Below are 21,313 nucleotides of genomic sequence, written 5' to 3' on the forward strand. Positions count from 1 at the left end.
GCTAAACACTGTCCGTATATTCCTTAGCGATATAGCAATGGAGTTTGGACTAAACAAGTATGCTGCATTAAAAATGAACAGAGGAAAAATAAGAAAAACAGAAAGAATAGAACTGCCCAATGGAAGCAAGATCAAGAACCTGGAAGAGAAAGAACATTACAAATACTTGGGCATTCTCTAGGCTGATAACATTGCACACACTGAAGTTAAAAGAAAAATTGGAAGTAAATACATCAGGAGAGTTAGAAAAATCCTAAAGTCCAAACTCAATGGTGGGAACACCATACAAGCCATAAACACCTGTGCTATACCTATTATCAGATATATTGCAAGAATAATAGACTGGACCCAGGCAGAGCTAGAGACGCTAGATCGTAAGACCAGGAAAATAATGACCATCAATCATACTCTGCACCCCCGCAGTGATGTAGATAGGCTATACCTCCCTCATAGCTCAGGTGGAAGAGGAATGCTGCAAGTCCATCAAACAGTAGAGGAGGAGAAAAGAGGCCTTGCAGAATATAAAAAGGACAGAGAAGAAGATGCACTTAAAATGGTCAAGAACGAGAAACTATTCAACACCAATGAAAGAAAGCAGGCCTACAAGAAAGAACAAATCAAGAACCGAGCAGAAAAATGGAAAAATAAGCCACTGCATGGTCAATATTTGCACAATATAAGTGGAAAATCAGACATCACCAAGACCTGGCAATGGCTTAAGAATGGCAACTTGAAGAAAGAAACAGAGGGTTTAATACTGGAGGCACAAGAACAGGCACTAAGAACAAATGCAATAAGAGCAAAAGTTGAAAAATCCACAACAAACAGCAAGTGCCGCCTTTGTAAAGAAGCAGATGAAACCGTGGACCACCTAATCAGCTCTTGTAAAAAGATCGCACAGACTGACTACAAACAAAGGCATGACAAGGTAGCAGGGATGATACACTGGAACATCTGCAAAAAATACAAGCTACCTGTAGCCAAAAATTGGTGGGACCATAAAATTGAAAAAGTGGTAGAAAATGAAGATGCAAAAATATTATGGGACTTCCGACTACAAACAGACAAACATCTGCCACACAATACACCAGATATAACTGTGGTCGAGAAGAAGAAAAAACAAGTGAAAATAATTGACATAGCAATACCAGGGGATAGCAGAATAGAAGAAAAAGAAATAGAAAAAATAACAAAATACAAAGATCTACAAATTGAAATGGAAAGGCTGTGGCAGAAGAAGACCAAAATAATCCCAGTAGGAACTGACACCCTTGGTGCAATTCCAAAACAACTTGAAGAACACCTCAACACCATAGGGGCCACAGAAATCACCATCGGCCAATTACAAAAAGCAACTTTACTGGGAACAGCCTATATTCTGTGATGATATCTATAATAATAACAGCAACAGCATTGATAATAAAATTCAGCCATCCCAGGTCCTTGGGAAGGACTCGATGTCTGGATAAAACAAACCAATCAATAACACCTGTCTCACTGTGTAAACAAAAATAAATTAAATAACAATAATAATAAATACAATAATAATTAATATTTAATAAATTTTATTTGTTAGCTGCCCCATAACAAATTGTTCTATGGGTAGCTCACAACACAGCATTAAAATATCAAATAAAAACGCATGAAATCACAACACACTAGTAATAATAATAATAATAAGTAGTAGTAGTAGTAGTAGTAGTAGAAAAGATTTTTTTTTAAAAAAAATTCAAATCAATTTTAAAAATCAAATTTAAAAATCAAATCAATTTTAAAAATCAAAGCTTTGGAGACAGTACGAAGACCTGCGGGACTCCATATAAAAGTACACATTTTGTAGAGCAACAGTCTCCCAAGCAATGCCATCTAGAATCTGCCCAGAAGATAGGAGCAGAACCACTGCAAAGCAGTGCCTCCCACCCCAACACTCTCAGATGGTGCAGAAGGATACTATGGTCAATAGTATTGAAAGCCACTGTGAGATCTAAAAAGACCAACAGAGTCATACTTCCTCTGTCAATTCCCAATTGGAGATCATCCATCAGACTGCCCAAGGCAGTCTCCACCCCATAGCCCACCCAAAAGGCCAATTTGAAATGGATCCAGATAATCAGTTTCCTCCAAGACTGTCTGGAGCTGGGAGGCCACCACCCTCTCAATTACCTTGCCCAACCATGGAAGGTTGGAGACAGGCCTATAGTTGCATGAGAGATTGAATGCAGGCTTCTCCAGAAGAGGTCTAATAATTGCCTTCTTGAGACAAGGAGGCATCCTGTCCTCCCTCAGAAAAGCATTTATAACTTCGACCAGCCCTTCTACAACAACTGCCCTACTACATAATATAAGCCATGCTGGACAAGGGTCAAGAGAACAGGTGATAGGGGTGTGCACGGAACTGGCTGGTCTGGTCTGGTTTGAGTCTGAACTGGACCCGATCCGGACCAGGCCAGTTCGGTCTGGCACCCCCTTGAACTCCCCCTGGTCCAGTTCGGTCGGCGGGGGGGGGGGGGGGTGTTTCGCGATTTTAAAAAAATGATATATATTTTTTTTTTAAAAAAATCACACTTACCCCCTCCAGGGAAGTTGTTTGAGAAGGCGGTGGGGGGGGGTGTCTGCGGAGTTTCTCCCGGCCCCCACTGGCCTCCCTTATGCCATAATTTGGCCATTCGGCCACTCTTGGGCTGCTCAGCGGCCTTTCCCCCTCTGTGCGGTATCCATTTTGGAGGCCACTGTGCCTGCACAATGGGCCTGTGCATGGCCTGGGATGACCCAGGTGCTGCTGGGATGACAGCAGCACCAGCAGGGACAAGGACAAACTGGCAAGGCATCCAGGAACCCTCCAATTATGGGAACAGCTAGAAGAAGGGATAGGAATGAGATGCTGGACCATTCCTCCCCTCTTCTGATGTAAATGAGGCCCCACGCCATACCTCCCGCTACTCGTACCCATGCTAAGTGAAGCACTCCCAGCTCTCCCCATGTCCACATTCAGGGCAGGGTGCCTTTTTATACTGCCAGCTCAGGAAATGATGCAAGACCCAGCAGAGACTGCGGAGTCAGCACTCTGGGCCTTCCTGGAAGCTGCAGCTCTGCCACCAACAGAGACCTGCAGCAGCGTTGCTCCCAAAGAGAGAGTGAGAACCTCAGGAAAACAGAGAGGCAGCAGCTGGTACTCGCCACAAGCTCCACTCACTGTCTTCTAGGGCAGGGTGACACAGGGTAGATGATGGACTCCCTCTGCTAAAGCTGCTGTTACAGAGCCCAACGCAGCCTGCCCTTTTATACTACCAACCCCGGAAATGATGCTGGACATAGAAGCAATTGGTCAAGTGCTGAGTGCTTGTTGTCTGTGAAGTCAAGCAGAATGACTGTTTCCTTCAGACCTTTAGCCAAGATTAATAGACTCTAAAGGCCTTTGTTGTGATTAGGCACCTCCTATGTGGTCTCCTCGTCAGGGAGAGTGTCATTCTTTGGAGGAGAAATGTTCAGAGCAGAGGGTAAGGGGCAAGGTTGCAGGGGAGTATCAGCAGGAGAGAGGGCATGCCCTCAACCCGAGCCTGCAGGCTTCCAGTGGCATCTGGTGGGCCACTGTGTGAAACAGGATGTTGGACTAGATGGGCTTCCTTGGGCTTGATCCAGCAGGGCTGGCTCCTCGTAGCAACTTCACCATACCTCTTTACCTCCTGAGCTGGAAGAAAACACAGCTTAGGTAGGAAAAGCTATAGAAAACATTTCTTTGAAGGGGCAAAGTGACCGAGATATAGAGACCAAGATAAAGGAGAGCATTGGACAGCAGGGCAAGGCCAAATATACTCTGAGATTCAGTCCTATAGACCAGCAGAAGGTAGACCACGATCCCCCAATTGAACTTGGGATAAATGTCCCAGTAAACTACCCAACTCCTGCTGGGATTCCTGTGAATGATATTGGACTACAGAGGCCTTGGTTTGATACTGTAAGACCATGTCTTGTGGACTTAAACAATAGTGCATATGTAGGGTTACTTAACACAGATTAGGTATGCTTTAAATGTTAAGAGATTCCGAGTAAGCACTCTTGCTTTGTACATTTAAAGCATCTTGGACCAAAAGGTTTCTAATGGGAAAAAAAACAAAACTGATTGGGTAAGACTGATGTCAGCCCATCCCTGATCTAGTGACCATCAAATTATTGATTACATTTCTATACCGCCCAAAACTTGTGTCTCTGGGCGGTATTGTTGGTCAAAAGGAGATTCTTTCTGGGATTGCTTCCTTGTCCTCTTTCCAGTTTGAATCCCTGCTGGTATGCTTACCAGACTATGGGAAACACCTTTATTGGGCAGCAGTGATATAGGAAGATTCTGAAAGCCATTGCCTCATACTGTGTAGGAGAAGGCAATGGTAAACCCCTCCTGTATTCTACCAAAGAAAACCACAGGGCTCTGTGGGTGCCAGGAGTCGACACCGACTCGATGGCACACTTTACCTTTACCTCTTTCCTTGCTCTTCTGCATTTATATTTCTGTGAGTCAGGCTTCTGTCAAAGGCGCAGAAGTAGGGGCAGTAAAAAAAGAAACCCTGGTACATACCCTGTATGTAGTTCTATTGGCTGGGCTTTTAAAAACTATTGTTTGGGGTTTGTTTTTGTTGTTTTTAAAGAAAACACTCTTTTAGGTACTGCTTTGTGAAGAGTTGACATCATCTGAACAATCTTTGTTTGCCTGTCTAGACCACATGCTTGCAACCCATCCACTATTGCTTGAATACAATGGCTCATTGTTACAGCTGTGGATGACATATGCAAATCTTCCCCATCAGACATGAGATTTCAGACTGTCACAATCTGTTACTTCACAGCACCACCTAGTGTCCACTTGATTATAAGCAGCCTTTTCTATCAAATGCATTATTTTCTTCCCATTTATTTTCAGACATATTTCCTTTCTCCTCACTAGTGGCACTATAAGAACATAGGAAGCTGCCATATACTGAGTCAGACCATTGGTCTATCTAGCTCAGTATTGTCTTCACAGACTGGCAGCAGCTTCTCTCCAAGGTTGCAGGCAGGAGACTCTCTCAGCCCTATGTTTCATTAAATCAGCTGTGCAGCTTCGGAAATATCTGAACATTGTTTTGCACAATTGGCATATTCAAAAGTATTATATTCATAATGCAGCCCCAATACATGTCACTAGCACAGGGCTGCTAAACTTTGGCCCTCCTGCAGATGTTGGCCTTCAACTCCCTTAATCCCTGGCTCTTGGCCACTCTGGTTGGGGATTATGGAAGCTGTAGTTCCAAAACAGCTGGAGGGCCAAAGTTGAGCACAACTGGCTTAATTGAATGTTCCCCTTCCTACAGTACCACTGCCCCAATAAAGCTACAGTTAGTTGTGACTTGTCCCACTGAAAGCAGCAAGTCAAGTTCAAGTTCTTTAATGTTACAGCCACAAGCCAAAACGAAAGCAGCTAGTCTTAAATTAGTCATCATGTCCAACTTGTTCCTTTAATTTCAGTGGGACTTAGTTACAATTAACTGTAGCTATATTGGGGCAGTGGTACTTTTGAAAAGGGAATATGCCGTTGGGGCCTGTTTTCCTAACACCAAATCACACCATGTTTGCATATCCTTGGTGTAGTTGGCTCAGTTGTGCGTCATTCCCTATTCAGAAGCATTGCTTTTTACTGCATAATGCAAACCCACACCTCTGTTGCACATCTCTGGTACAAGTGGCTCAATTGCACATCATTCTCTGTTCAAAAGCATAGTCTTTCTAGTGCTGACCCAAATCATTATTCCACAACAGCATCTTTTGCTTCACAGATCTGATATTTTGCGACCCTTCTGCTTATTTGGGAAATTTATTTGCATATAAACAAACAGATTTTGCATGGGTAGTGGAAAATCAAGAATATTTGCAGCATACTTAGCAAATCTGGAATAAGTATGAAGGTCACTTGGAGCTTTGTGCTCTTAGAAACAGGGAGTCTGCTCTTTCTGCCTTTGCTTTGACTAGTTACCTACTTTGTTCCACTGGGCATCTTGTTGCCAACAATGTGATACTGTGGTGCAAAACCCCAATTCCACTTTTAGGTTGTATCAGGACTTGAGAAATGGAAGAATAATTCTTGTCAGTGCAATATAGCACTTAGTATTTAATGTTCCTTTTAAAAAAGAATACTGAGAAGTCAGAAATTACTCTGAAGGGACCTTTGCGGTTATTAAGGGGACTGGGAGGCAGGTGGGAAAGACTGAAAGAGTTGGGCATGTTTAGTCAGTAGGAGCTTAAAAAGAAAGATGAAAGGAAATCAGGTTGCCCTTTTCAAACATTGAAAGAATATGGTGTAGATGTGCCCTAAACTGAAATCCACATGGTTACACCCATGCTGATGCTGTCTCTTTGTACAATGTCCTCCCGCTCCGGAGCTCTATAATGAAAACTAATCATCATTTACCTGTGCCCTGATTCTGCCTTACAGGTAACTCCCCATCAGATGAGTCTGAGGAGCGTGAGCGAGATCCCAGAGTACTCACTTTTCCAGAATACATTGCCAGCCTGTCGGAGTCGGGAACCAAACGCATGGCAGCTGGTGTGCGCATGGAGTGCCAAAGCAGAGGCCGATGTCCATCATCTTGCCCTTTGTGCCATGTGACCTCTAGCCCGGATACTCTGGCTGATCCCATCCTCCTGGAAGTCACCAAAGCAGCACCCATCTATGAGCTGGTCACCAACAATCAAACTCAGAGGGTGAGCTGACAGCTTCCTGTGGAAGCCCTAAATTTAGCATCTGAGGTTTTCAGAGTAAGAAATGAGCATTCTTAAGGAGCCATTGGCTCCTTTTTGACCTCTCCTTAAGAATTCAAGTTTTCAAATAAACTGGATTTTTCTGTACTTTTCTGGCTTGAGATATTCCAATTGTCTCCTCAGATTCTGGAGCTCTAGGTTACCTGATCTTGTTTGCAGTGCAGCATTGACGCATTAACTATTCATTATTTTCATTTTTTTATTCCCAGACTTGTTCAGACTGCTGCGTATACATAGTTTGCCACAGTGTTCTGTCTGTGTAATTTTTTCTTTACAGGTTATTGATGTGCACAAGCCCTTATATGTACTGATTAAAAGCACACAGCAGGGGATTCTTGTGGGATTGCATCAGAATTCCTTTTTGCACAGTGTTTTGATCAGTGATCATAAAGCACAATGCACTTGTGTGCACTGATAACTTGTAAGCAAATATATATTTCTATGAGAGCTCAAAACGGTGACAAGCTGTGAGTGCACAATCTCAAAATTAATTTTAGAAATTCACCAAGTTAGGTCCCAAGGCAAAGCACATGTTGTAGCAAGCCTTGTTGAAAGTCCCAATCGAGTCACTGCCTGACTGGGAGACTGCATCCATGTATATGATGCTACCTTGAGATCCATGTTGGAAGAAAGACAGGATGGAATGCCAGAGCCAACCCATGGAATAAAAACAAAATGGTACAGTGGATATCTGCTTATTTTATATTCTGTGCAGTTTCTCTGCTTGGACAGTAAACATACAATTGTTTGGAATATCTATTTGCTTTGAATGGAAACATCTTGCTGTTGGACAGATCCAACAGTCTCAGAATGAGATCAGTGTGTATTGCCCATTCACACAACAGATGGCAGAAACAATTGTGTGGTGAATTTCTTTGTGGATTTTTAATCACATGTCTGCTTTGAGACAATCAGAAATAGGAGGACGATCTGCCCTGATCCCCAGCAAGTGGCCCACAAATCACACAAGGCCCATGGGTTGGAACCCTTTTTGTCTAGCCCACTTTCCCTTCCTTTCCCTAGACTTTCCCACTGTGTTCCCCAGCAAATTCATAGTATCCTAAAGGGAGCTGGTGTCACACCATGGCTTAATCTATTCTATGCCCTCATACTTAGGACTAAATCACATTGACCTCAGTGAGATATCCTCTCACATAAATGTGCATTGCATTGGAATGTGTGAGCTGAGAAGTCCCTGTTGAAATCTCACCTCAACTATGAACTGACTAAGTAGCTTTAGGTAAGCCTCAGCCTCCCCCTCCCCCTAATTTGCAATATGGGAATAATAGCACCAGGCTAGATTACAGAGTTCTTGTTAATTATGTAAGATGCTTTGAATACTAAGAAAGGAGTACTATACATATGTTAAGCATAAGAAACTGTAGTAGCTGAGACCAGAGGACAAGGCAGTGGCAGGGACATGGGATAAGAGAAGACCTGGGATAGTAAGTTCAGAGATGGGGCAGGACTGCCTGACCGTTTCCTTGAATAATGTTGTTCTACTATATTGTGTTTGTTCTCATACAGCATGGAATGGAGGTGAGCCTAGGGCTGAGCCAATGTTCTAGAGCAAGCATTTTGACACAACGGGGCTCTTGATGGTGGGAGAAAAGGATTAACGAAAGCACGCCTCTCCCCCACTTACCTTGTTTGCCCTTCTTGGCTTCCTTCTCAGGGTCCTGGTGGCAGCAGCAACTGCACTCCCCATTGTTTTTTGATGCCATTTTGTTCCTTCAGCTGCACCGGCAGTGATGGTAGTGCCCAAGCATGATTTCTTTGAGTCTGATACAAAGATGTAACTGAGCCACCTTCCCCACCTCCCTTGAAAAGCATTGTATGTTTTGAAAAATTGGAGAATTTGTGTCCTATAGCTTCTTTAAGTCCCTTTGTGTTAGCTCCATATGTTTCTTCCCCCCAATTTGTATTTCTCACCAGACCTAGCACTACATGTATATGGCATGCCATTGTGGCATTAATTATATACAAGTGCCAAATGACCTTTAGACATTGTTCTTTGTCCCTGGATCTATTGTCAGTCCTTTTACTGTATACAGTCTGGAGACTGGAGGTCTAGGTCATTTACCCACATACTTATGGCACCTGTGAACCTTCTCGGCAACTCTGGTTCCCACTATATCTGAAATCTCAATAGACTGGTTTGGATAATACTTTCTGACCAGCCCTGCTCCCACGTGATTGAGATGTGAGTGCACCAAGGGGATGCAGATCTCCCTCACAACACACTCTTGTTTAATTGTGTGAGGGCCTGGTTCATCCAAACCAACCCTCTACAAATAGTCCAAATGTTACTTCAAAATAGTATTTGGAGTGCATGTCGAAGGGTGGTTCAGATAAATCACCTCCATGTGATGAAGGAATAGTGTGCTGACAGGGAGATGTGATGCCATATCTGACTATGTGACATTATCATGGAGCCAAGTCAGAGTGTGGGCAGTGCTTCCTGCTCTCACTTTGGTCTGCAACTGAAGAAAACCAATGGCACCGAACGGCAGTGAAGAGTGTTGCTATCATCAGGACTACCACTGGTAAGATGTAACCAGTGAACAGTGCAAAAACCATTGGGGGCCATTTTGGTTCAGCCCTTGATGAGAACTTTGTCTGATCCTGATGCTCTTCCTTTTCTTTCTTTCTGTCTCTTTCTCTCTTAGCTGTTACAAGAGGCCACCATGAGCTCACTGTGGTGCTCGGGTAGTGGGGATGTCATCGAGGACTGGTGTCGGTGTGACTCAAGTGCCTTCGGTGCTGATGGGCTTCCAGCCTGTGCACCTCTCCCACACCCTGTGTATGTGTCTTGCACCACAACATTGCAGAAGCAAGAGTTTGTTAAATGTGTATTTTGAAACATAGCTTTGTTCAGCATTGTGCTTTATAGCAAATACTCTTCCAGCCCTGGAAATAAAGAGGAAAATAATGGCTGAATACTGAGGATCTAGCTGCAGTGCCACCCGCCACCCCCATGGGTCTTCTTCAGAGTCTCATGGGCAGTAGGGCTGGTTTTTGTTTTTAGTTTCAAAAAGAGAGGTGCCAGGACTGACACCTGTCAAGACTCTGTTCCCTCTAACCTGGAAACCCTGGCCTTAGTTGGACTGTTACTTTTAGAATCTGGTATGACAGAGAATGTACCTATGCCCTGGCCTCCATGTCCACATCTTCCAGGGAGAAAATAACACCTGACATTTCCCATAATGCCGAGAGGTATCCTAGGCTTCAAAAGTGTACCTGTGGAGTACTTGATGAGGGTGTGAGGGGAAAGGATATCACACTCATCAGTACTCTGGACTTAAAACAACGGCAGCTCAAGGGGACATAGCTGTTGCCTATTTTAGCCAAGCTTTTTGATATTCTGTGCCGTGGATGCTCAGCCTGCAGCGGGAGTGGCACAAGCAACAATATCCGGTGGCATTCGCACACAGTAGCAGAGGGACCTGCATGTTTGGCTGTGGCATAGATCTCTATCCCTATATCTCAACCTGCTTCTCCAGTACTGTGTTGCTGACTGATTCAGCTAGGAATGGCGAGGAATGACTGGCTCTGCTCTGTGATTAATGGATTTCCCTTAATTACAAATCAGAACCATAATTCTGACATCTCCTCAACATGACACCAGTGTGGAGTCTGATTTAGTTTTGAATAGGCCCATGCATTATTCCATTGTTACTGGGATGCCAAGGCCTTTTGGCATCTCCTGGACTAAGAGGCATCTAATTCTCAGAACTGTTGAGCCCCTCCTTGCTGTTTCTCCCCCAGTGTAGGGAGGGTATCCTTTGTGACAGGTTATCACGCCCACTTGCTCCCAGCAGACAGACTCTCATGCAGGAAAAGTAGAGCAGTCCCATGGTGCCTCGGGTCAGGACCCTCCCTGTCCTGTCTTGCTTCTGTGCACAGGGTCTGTGAAAAGCTCCAGCATCTTTTCCTTCTTCTTGCCTTTTCTGCCACTCCCCCGCCTTCTATCTTCCTCCTCCTCTTATCACCTTTTTTCTCCAACTAACACCCCCACCCTTTTTTATTTCTGCTTTTCTTTTCTACTTCTCCTCTTGGCCTTTGAGCACACCATGTAGTGTGCACTGCAGTCAGACTGATTGTCCAAGGGATCAGAGCTGCCCACAGAGACCAACCAGCTCAGGTATGGACTGCACAGTCAGATGGGACCACAACCAAACAGACCAGAAAAGCGCATGTATCGCTCCACCAGAAAAGTAGGCCAGCGGCAACAGAAGGAAGCGAGTCCACTCTGTGGCCATGCCAGTCCTCGGAACATGAGGAGGAGGACATGCCAGCGCTAGCAGAGCCCACATCCCCACTTGATTGGGCCTCTCCACCCTGGTGCCGACCACAGCTCCAACCAGTATTGACTCTGCTTTACACCGTAGCCGCTGCAGGAGTCACCACCAACCCAAGCGCCTCAGCCCCGCATGCTCCTCTAGGTGGCTTCACCGAACAACCCTCTCAGCCAGGCTCCTCGTAACCAGAGGAGCATGAGGAGAACAGCAATGATGGGGAGCAGGAGGACTCATCTGATGAGGGCATCCAGTCTCCACACACAATCACCACGGTGGCTCTTATAACTCTAGCTGCTCAGGGGGTCTCAGTAAGTACTCTCAATTGCCACCAGACTTATCTCAGTTGATTAGAGATCTGGTAGCTGTGGAATTAATGAGGCAGGAGGCCCCAGTGCTAAATTTACCAAGTGCCAAATTTACCACCTGCGCCAACCCTAAACACACAATGGCTGCAAGTCTAAGGGCTATAGGCCAACTCCAGCCTCAGAAGCAGGATGCTTCTGAATACCAGTTGCAGGGGAGCAGCAGCAGGAGAGAGGGCATACCCTCAGCTCCTGCCTGTGGGCTTCCCAGCAGCACCTCGTGGGCTACTGTGTGAAACAGGCTGCTGGACTAGATGGGCCTTGGACCTGATCCAGCAGGGCTGTTCTTATGTTCTTAAGTTTTGCCAACACCAGCTGTGCAGTGTGGACCAACCAACCTGCCCCTGGCAGCACCACCTGCCCTTCCTAGACAGCGCCCTGAGTACAGGAAGGAGAGTTCTCAATCACCTGTTTTGTCCAGTCCTGCCTACCTTCATATTCCATAATGTGAATGGGGCAGATTTCAACCGAGGCCTCCAGCAAGGAGACACCGGCCTAGGACCAGGTCATCTGATAGTGACTGCCAACACTCCCCAGCCCCACACAATCATGCAAGGGTCTCTAGAGACAGGGAAAAGAGCAGGTCCCCTATTATTACTTTAGAGGAGACAGAATTCCATCCCCACATAAGCCTGGGAGGCCAGGCCCCAGTAACATCATTGCCCCCAGACAGGACAACATTCTTAGCCCTGTTTCGCCCAATCGTAGGAACCAGGTTGCCTGCAAGACCTATCTCAGCCCACTCTTTTTCAGACTATTACATTGCAAGCTGGGCAGCCTCCCCTCTTTGGGCAGCAGGACAGAGGGGCCTCTTTCCCGCAGGCCACCCTGTCATAATCCTACCAGGAGTGAGCCTTTTAATACTCATTCAGTCCAATCAGACTCTGACATCCAGCACTCTCCTCTCACCAGCATGTGGCTTCTGAATCCAAATCCCATGATATCAGGTGCAGTATTGGCTAAAGAGGGAGAGGAAAGACTATAATTCCCTGAGGACAGAAAAAGTAACTATTGTTTGCATAAATCACATGAGGCCGTGGCCCTTTCCATTTTGGCTTTGGCAGCAACTTCCATATTTGCCAGAGCCTCTATTTTATGGGCAAAAGAACTGCTAAAAAAGCTACCCTAAGGTCAGACTAAATTCAAGCAAAGCTCAAATAAATTAGCCAAGGTTGCAGATTTTATGGCGGACGCCAGTCTGGATAGCATGCAATTTTCAGCCATGGCACTAGCTTCTGATGTGGCGGTAAGGAGGCATGGAATGTTGATTCCAAGTCTAAAATTTACCTTGCCAGTTCAGCTTTCGAAGGTACCAAACTGTTCATGGAGTCCTTGGACCCAGTTTTAGTTGAAACAAGACAGAAGGAAAGCCAGGCCTTCTACCGGGGAGTGGGGGCAATAGAAGGCCTAACCAGTCTAATTTTTATCCCAAGATACATTTCTCTTCTTGCCCCAAAGACAATTGACTGAGGCAGTCTGCCTGGTACCCCTCTTGCAATTCCAGACCTAGACAGCCATTCAGACAAGGACAGTCAAGCCACAACTTCAAAGCTCCACAGTTCCCCAGGAACCCAATAAGAAGCAACCACAACAATTATTACACCTCCTCCCCCACCACCACCACCATCCTGGTGAGAGGCCAGCTCACAAAGCTCCTGTCAGCTTGGGAAAGATCTATCCAGGACCAATGGATAATCTCCACGATCGCAGATTGATACTCCCTAGATTTTCAAGCATTTCCATCATACCACTTCTGGATAACACCCCTTTCCAGAAACATCAGGAAACATCGACTCATGATAGTGGCCATTCAACACCTCCTCCAGTTACAGGCCATCAAACTTATGCTCTCAAATGACACATGTCAAAGCATTTACTCCATTTTATTTTTAGTGCCCCAAACAGATGGTTCCTGGAGGGCAGTACTAGACCCAAAACATCTGAACATGTTCATTACAAAATGCAAATTCAGCATGGAGACCTTACACACCATCATACAAGCAATCCAGCTGAATTATTACCTTACATTAATTGATCTAACAGAGACCTCCCGCAACATACTGATCCTAAGAACATAAGAACAGCCCTACTGGATCAGGCCCAAGGCCCATCTAGTCCAGCATCCTGTTTCACATAGTGGCCCACCAGATGCCACTGGAAGCCTACAGGCAGGAGCTGAGCGCATGCCCTCTTTCCTGCTGTTACTCCCCTGCAACTGGTACTCAGAGGCATCCTGCCTTTGAGGCTGGAGGTGGCCTATAACCCTCCGACTAGTAGCCATTGATAGACCTCTCCTCCAGGAAGTTATCCAAATGCTCTGAAAGCCATCCAGGTTGTTGACTGTCACCACATCTTGTGGCAGAGAATTCCACAAGTTGATTATGTGTTGTGTGAAAAAAATACTTCCCTTTGCTGGTCCTAAATTTCCCAGCACTCAATTTCATGGGATGACCCCTGGTTCTAGTGTTATGTGAAAGGGAGAGTTTCTCTCTATCCACTCTCTCCACTCCATGCATGATTTTATAGACCTCTATCATGTCTCCCTGCAGTCGTCTTTTTTTCTAAACTAAATAGCCCCAGGTGTAGCCTTGCCTCATCAGAAAGCTGCTCTAGGCCCCTGATCATCTTGGTTGCCTTCTTCTGCACCTTTTCCAGTTCTACAATGTCCTTTTTTAGATGTGGTGACCAGAATTGTACACAGTACTCCAGGTGTTGCTGCACCATAGTTACAAGTTTCTTTGCTTCTCCTATGCACACCAACACTTTCAATACTGACATTGCCCTTCAGACTGTCATCTGCACCCAGGGTGTTTATGAAGGTCATAGTCTCATTAGTAGCAGACATGCACATCAAAGGACTGCACATTTACCTGTACTTGGATGAACTCTTGATCAGATCTTCATCTCTGCAGAAGGCGAAGTCAGACATTCGCCTATGGTTGCAACTCTCAGGAACCACGGTTTCCTAGTGAACCTGATGTAGAGCTCGATTACTCCCTTGCAGCAAATAGAACATCTCAGGGTAACCATAAACACAACATGCAGGATTGTGACTCTCTCACAAGCACGCAAAGACCAACTCCACTCTTATGTACAACAAATCCAACAGCAACCAATAGCCAACATCGTGTCCCTTGCACAGCTGTTGGGGTGCATGATCTCCTGCCTGGACATTGTTCCATGGTCAGAGTGGCATTCCAGGCCCCTACAGTGGCTCTTCCTGCCTCACCAGGACCCAATCATGGCTTCAGAACATAGGAACATTAAGACACCTGACCATCTCTACCATGCCCTCTGATGTTGGACTTCACCAGTCATCAATCAGGGAAGAGAGCCACCACAGATTCAAGTCATCATGCCAGCAATCTAGGTAGGGGGTCCATTGCCCAAAGCCCATGGTCCACTCAGGAAGCCTCCCACAGCATAAACTGGTTTGAGCTCAGGGCAGTCCGCCTAACCCTGCAGCAAGGTTGTGAGTGGACAACGCATACTAATCAGGACCGACGAAGTGGCCACCAGGCTCATATCAACAGGCAAGGAGGTACATGATCTCACTCCTTGATGACAGAGACGGGCAAACATTTCCTCTGGGCAGTGGTACATCTGGCCTCCATTATAGTGGGGCACCTCCACGACTTGGACAATGTGGAAGCGGACTGGCTGAGCAGACACCGCATAGACTAGGCAGAGTGGAAGTTGCATCCGCCAATATTCATTCTGATAGTTCACAGGTTCGGTCACCCCCTTGTTGACCTCTGCACATCACCTCACAACCACCAGACACCAAGGTTCTTCAGCTGATACCACTGCCTGCAGGCAGAAAGAACAGATGCTCTGACATCCCCATAGCCCAGAGGACTGCTGTATAGGGGACTGCATCCCTATACCTTTTGGCAAGAAGCATTGGCATTCTCTTTGGTGCTCCATTCCTCCTCAAACACATCTTTGTCCATTCACCTGGACGTCAGGAGATTCCTCCAAGGGGCCACAAACTTAGCTTCTGCCACGGTTCATAGCTTCCCATCGTGGAATTTAAATAAGGTCCTCAACACACTTACCAGATCCCCATTTGAGCCCCTCAAGAAAACACCACTTAAGCTTTGATCTTACGAAGTGTTATTTCTCGTGGCCATCACATCTGCCCACAGGATTTCAGAATTAGGGGCTCTTTTAGTGCACAAACATCTATTCATCTTCCAACCTGACTCAGTAGTTCTCAAACCTGATCTGACTTTCCCCCGAAAGTCAACACAATGTTCCACCAGAGTCAAGGCATCATTCTTCCTGCCTCTTGTCCATCACCTAAGTACCCCAAGGAAAAGTTATGGCACACCCTGGACATTAAGAGAGCTATCAGGATATACAGTACCTGAGAAAAACTAAATATATTTGTAGGACAGATGCTATGTTCATCTCCTCCCCCCCTGGCTTCCATAGGGGCTAAGCTATTGAAAGCAACCTTAGCCCATTGGATAAAGGCATGCATCTCGCTTGCGTATGAGTAGTTGCACCTTTGGCCTCTGCTACGGATAACTGCACATTCCACATGAAATGTAGCTACCTCTGCGGCTTTTTCACCTAATGCATCCATATCTGAAATTTGCAGAGCAGCTACCTGGTCTTCCGTCTCACTGTTCATCAGGCACTACAAACTGCACATCCACCAGTCAGCACAAGCAGCTTTTGGATGGATTGTACTACAGCAAGTAGTCTCTGTGTAGGCCTGCTTCTTCTTTTCTGCATAAACCTTATCTCCCACCCAGTGACTACCGCTTTGGTATGTCCCATCTTAAAGGATACTTTCCTACACTGGGGGAGAAAGTAACATTGATAGACTTACCGTGAAGGTTATTTCTCCCCAGTGTACAGAGGGTATCTGACCCACCCAAGGTTTATGCATGAGGTACCTTCACTGTCATTGATTCTATTCTGGCTTATGTCTGTTTTTCGGGTGGAGAGGGGCACCTTTTCTCTTATTCGTTGTTCATGTTGTTACCGTTACCTCACAAATTGTCTTTTCTGGTTCATAGTTGTACTGCCTACATTTAGGCTGTGTCTATCTTTACTATTCTTTCTTGATATTGCTGCCTTTGCCTCTGGAGCCTTTAACCTTTCACCAGACTGTCCTGGAACTGGGAGGGTTCTGACCCAAGGCACCATGGGACTACCCTGCTTTTCCTGCACAAGATCTTGTCTGCTGGGAGCTACTGGGTGTGACAACCCATCTTAAAGGATACCCTCTATGCACTGGGGAGAAATAACCTTCATGGTAAGTCTACCATTGTTACTTTCTGTAGAATCATCTGATGAGTGCTCACATCATCGTCACAGCAGGGATTAAGTGCTGCCTCTTTCCACCCATCAGGTGGCTCTTTAGAACAGCAAACTCATGGCTGCCAACTGCTTTGAGGCTAAGAATGCCTCAGTGCATGGGTAGTATATTTCCCATGACTCCAGGATGAACCCACCCAGTATCCCAGGGCCCATTGTGGCATGGGTGGCAAGGGTTGGGTTCTTCAAGTGCACCCACAGAGTCATCAGAGGCAGCAAAGAGGATGTGGTGACTATTGCTGAGGCCACAATGTGTTCAGGACTCTAGTCACACAGTGGTAATATAATCAGCCTGTACTGCAGTGTAGAGGAGCAGGCCAGGGGCCTTCCCTATATTTTTTCAGGCCTTCTCATGAACCCCAGTAAGTCCAGGTCTGAGTTGCAATGGATTAGGAGGAACCCAAACACTCACATCCAGTGCCAAAATCTGACAGTTCTGGAATCTGGTACCATCCCTAGCTCCACAGCTGATTAGACCAGAGGTAATCACTTAATAAATCACTTGAAGTTGCTGCGTGTACTGGGGAGGTGCACTAAGTGGTGCTGCTTCATACTTGGGACGTGACTTAGAGTCAAAACTGATGACAATAGAAACATCTTTAGCCTTTTTAAAAATATAGTAAAATAGAAACTTCAGGGGGGCATTGACCCCTTTCCTTCATGCTGCAGTCCCATGAAAAATTGCTCCCCTCCACACTGCTTATAAGCCCCAGGATGGATGTTTCCATTGGTACCAGTGGAAGCTTCCCTCCTGGGTCTTACAGTAGCAGTGACGTGGAGTGGAGATTTTAATAAGGACTGCAACACATAGGGAAAGGGTTAAATACCCGCTTTGTGTGTACCAGTTTTGATGCTGATTGGGTCTCCTGCAGCTGTTCTTGTACTTTAAAATTAAAAAGATAGAGAGAGATGAGAGGGCTCGTAACACTTCAAGTGTCATAAGTGTTTTGGTTTCAGAATTGCATTTTAGACAATGGAAGCTGAGGTTTTCAGATGAAAAAGCAAGTTAAAAGACAAAGCTGTTACAAGCTGTAGTGGATAATGTATTCAGACAAAAGGGTTCAACTAAGAACTAGAGCTAAGAACCAAATAATTAAGCTTTGTAGACTTCAAACTATGCAGACAATCGAAATCATAACTCCATACAACTCCTCCCCCCCCCCTTCTGCTACTCCTATTGGTATGAAGAGTGTTCTCAGACATTCTTGCTTTTAAGAATCATGGGTGTCAATCAGATGTATATTGCAGGAAGTACCAAGATGATCAGGGACTTGGAGCACCTTCCTTATGAGGCAAGTTTACACATCTGGGGCTTTTTGTTGAAAAAAATGGTGACTAAGGGGGAGACATGATAGAGGTCTATAAAATGAAAAGGACCCTCCTCCCTTTTCTCACAACACTAGAACAAGGGGTCATCCCATTAAACTGATTGTCAGGAAATTTAAGACCAAGAAAAGGAAGTGCTTTTTCATACATCATATAATTAATCTGTGGAATTCTCTACCATGGGATGTGATGGTCACTAGCTTGGATTGCTTAAAAAGGGGCTTTGATAAATTCATGGAGGACAGTTCTGTCAGTAGCTACTAGTCTGATGGCTATGGGCTACCTCTAAGTTCAAAGGCAGGATGCCTCTATCAGTTGCGGGGAGAGGGGGGCGCAACAGCAGGAGAGGGAGCATGACTTCATCTCCTGCCTGTAGGCTTCTAGTGGCATCTCATGGGCCACTGTATGAAACAAGATGCTGGACTAGATGGGTCTTAGGCCTGATCCAGCAGGACTGTTCTTATATTCCTATGTGTATCTGAATGCAGGTGCTGTCTTTCTCCAACTTTGTTTCCAGTAAAAGGGGTATTTGGACATGCATTTTACTTTCTATTGAGTCATCTGGGGTATTTTTGTGTGCATATTTTAACTGCTATATTTATGATACTGTTTTTATGGTTTTACATTGTGCAGTGCTTTTGTGGCTCAGACAGGCAGTGAGGTTTAAATACATGCTCAATACAGTATTGCCGCAAACACTACAAAGATGGTGCAGATGCAGAGGAAAACATTTTATTGTCCAGCATGATCATGAAACTCAAGCTGTCACTCCTTTTCAGGGGTACAATGTAGAGGCAAGGGCTCTAGAATAATTATTGTAATAGTTTCATTATAGCATAATTATTATGATTGTTTCCCTATTGTATTTCTATCCCATCTTTCCTCCAAGGAGTTTGGGGCAATATATGTGGGGTGGGTGATCCCATTTCATTGTCACAGCAACCCTGTATGGTAAGTTGAACTTAGAGATAGTGAATGTCCCAAGATTGTCTAGAAAGCCTCATATCAGAGTGGCAGTTTGGGTTCCCTGGTCTGTCATCACTTAATCATGCCAATCATAACTCTGATCCTGGAAGCAGAATATAGCCATCAGGACTAGTAGCCATTGATAGACTGGTCCTCTTTGAATATTTCTAATCCTCTTTTAAAGCCAGCTAGGCTAGTGGCCATCACTACCTCTTGTGGCAGTATATTCCATCAATTAATTATGCATTGTGTGCATAAATAAAAGAAGTGCTTCTTTTGATGAGTCATACATCTTCTGTTAACCAGTTTCACTGCATGACCCTGAGTTCTAATGGGAGAAGGAGAAAATACTCTCTTTCTCCACTTTCTCCAGACCATGCATAATTTTAGAAATCTCTATCATGTCGCCCACTTTCTCGCCTTTTTTAAAAACTAAACTAAACTAAACTAAACTAAACTAAACTAAACTAAACTAAACAATAGGGCTGTGAGGTCGGAATGATCGGAAGCCCAATGTTGATATCCCCTCGCCTCACCATGGGGATGCAGCCAATCGTGGGGCAATTGCCCCAGGTAATATGGTGGGGGTTCTTTAAATCCTGACCCAGCCATGGCATGGAGAAGGCTGGGCGGGGTGGGAGAATGCCAGAAGCAAACATGGGTGGGGAGTTGCACAGGGAATACTGGGAATGAGCGCAGGGCGGTTGGGGAAAAGGTGTGGAGGTGCCTGGGGGCTGTAGTTCCTCCCAGAGCTTTCCAGGGGGACTCCTCTCTCTCCCCAACTCCCCTACTCTTCCCAGAGCAGTCCAATGGGGACTGTGCCCTCCCCATGTTGGCTCCCGGCATTCTCCCAACCCACCTAACCTTCCTGTGCCAGAGCTGGGTCTGGATTTAGAGACCCATCCCTCCAGCCACCTATTGGCACAGCAGGGAAGCAACCTGCCTGGAGAGCAGGAGGCTATTGGTTCTAATCCCTGTTGGTGTGTTTCCCAGAATATGGGAAACTCCTATATTGGGCAGCAGTGATATAGGAAGGTGCTGAACGGCATAATCTCATACTGCGTGGAGAGATGGCAATGGTACCCGCCCCCCTCCCCTCCTACCAAGAAAACCACATGGCTCTGTGGTCACCAGGAGTTGACACTGACTTGACAGCACAACCTTTCTATTCCTTTCCATCCCATCCCCCCACCACACTACCTGGGGCAATTGCTCCATGATTGGCCACCTCCCCAAGGTGGGGAGAGGAAATTCTGACATCAGGCTTCCAAGTGTTCTGACCTCACAACCCTACTTTTAAAAATCCCAGAATTTTTATCCTTTCCTCATCTGGTCAATGATTTTGGTTGTCCTGTTGTGCATCCTTCTTAGCTCTAAAGTATTTTTGAGGTGTGACCAGAGCTGTATATAGTCTTCCAAGTGTGGATGCACCATAGATTTATGTAAGCTCATTGCAATTTTGGCAGTTTAATTTTCAGTCCTTGTCCCAATTATATCTGGCAAGGAATTTGCCTTTCCCCCCAGCAGACATATACTGGGTCATCTGAGCTGTCCACCATAACCCCAACACCCCTCTCCTGGCTAGTCACTCCCAATTCAGACCCCATCAGTATACATGTGAAATTAGAATTTTTGCCCCATAATACATAATATTATTTTTATATTGCACTGCATTTGTCATTTTGTTGTGCATTCATCCAGTTGGGAAAGCTCCATCTGAGGCTCTTCACAATCTGTTCTGGTTTTCACCAACTTTGGTGTCATCTGCAAACTTGGCCACCTCACTGCTCACCCTGAATTCCAGATCATTTTTGAACAAGTGGAAATAGTGGTCTACTTAATCATATGTAGTTTGAAGATTCAAATATATACTGCTCTACATTAATTGTTTTTTTAAATGAAATATAGTGCAGCATACAAGGCATTATTGAACTCATACCATATAGGTTAAATTTTTACAAGACGTTTAGGGTAGTTATACATTTGTATCCATGATGAAGAATAGCTCAGAATGTATAGGATATTTGGGCTTAAATATATAGAACTCCTGAGCCAAATCTGCTGCCCCCAGAGGATATTAGATTGGATTGGACTGGATGTGGAAGTGGACATTCTTTTCAGCCTGTAGATGTGGTTATGGCCCAGACTATCCTGGTCTTCCCATATTGGCAGTGGCCAAGCACTGTCCCTTAAGTGCCTTCTAAAGTACAACATAACTTGGGGGGGGCAAGGTGCCAAGAG

The 21,313-nt window shown here is 45.3% G+C and overlaps 1 protein-coding gene across 5 annotated transcripts in view; it reads left to right on the forward strand.

Annotated features, from left to right (window-relative positions):
* The window catches only part of ASTN1 (astrotactin 1), a 335,633-nt gene that overhangs the window by 289,579 nt on the left and 24,741 nt on the right, over positions 1-21,313 (forward strand). For all 5 annotated transcript variants that reach the window (XM_053243588.1, XM_053243584.1, XM_053243587.1 and 2 more), the window contains exons 17-18: positions 6,461-6,729; positions 9,456-9,589. In XM_053243588.1, the coding sequence (XP_053099563.1) occupies positions 6,461-6,729; positions 9,456-9,589 (403 nt within the window). The remainder of the gene's footprint in view (positions 1-6,460; positions 6,730-9,455; positions 9,590-21,313) is intronic.

Source organism: Hemicordylus capensis, chromosome 4 (genome assembly GCF_027244095.1).
Source record: "Hemicordylus capensis ecotype Gifberg chromosome 4, rHemCap1.1.pri, whole genome shotgun sequence".
Classification (NCBI taxonomy): Eukaryota; Metazoa; Chordata; class Lepidosauria; order Squamata; family Cordylidae; genus Hemicordylus; species Hemicordylus capensis.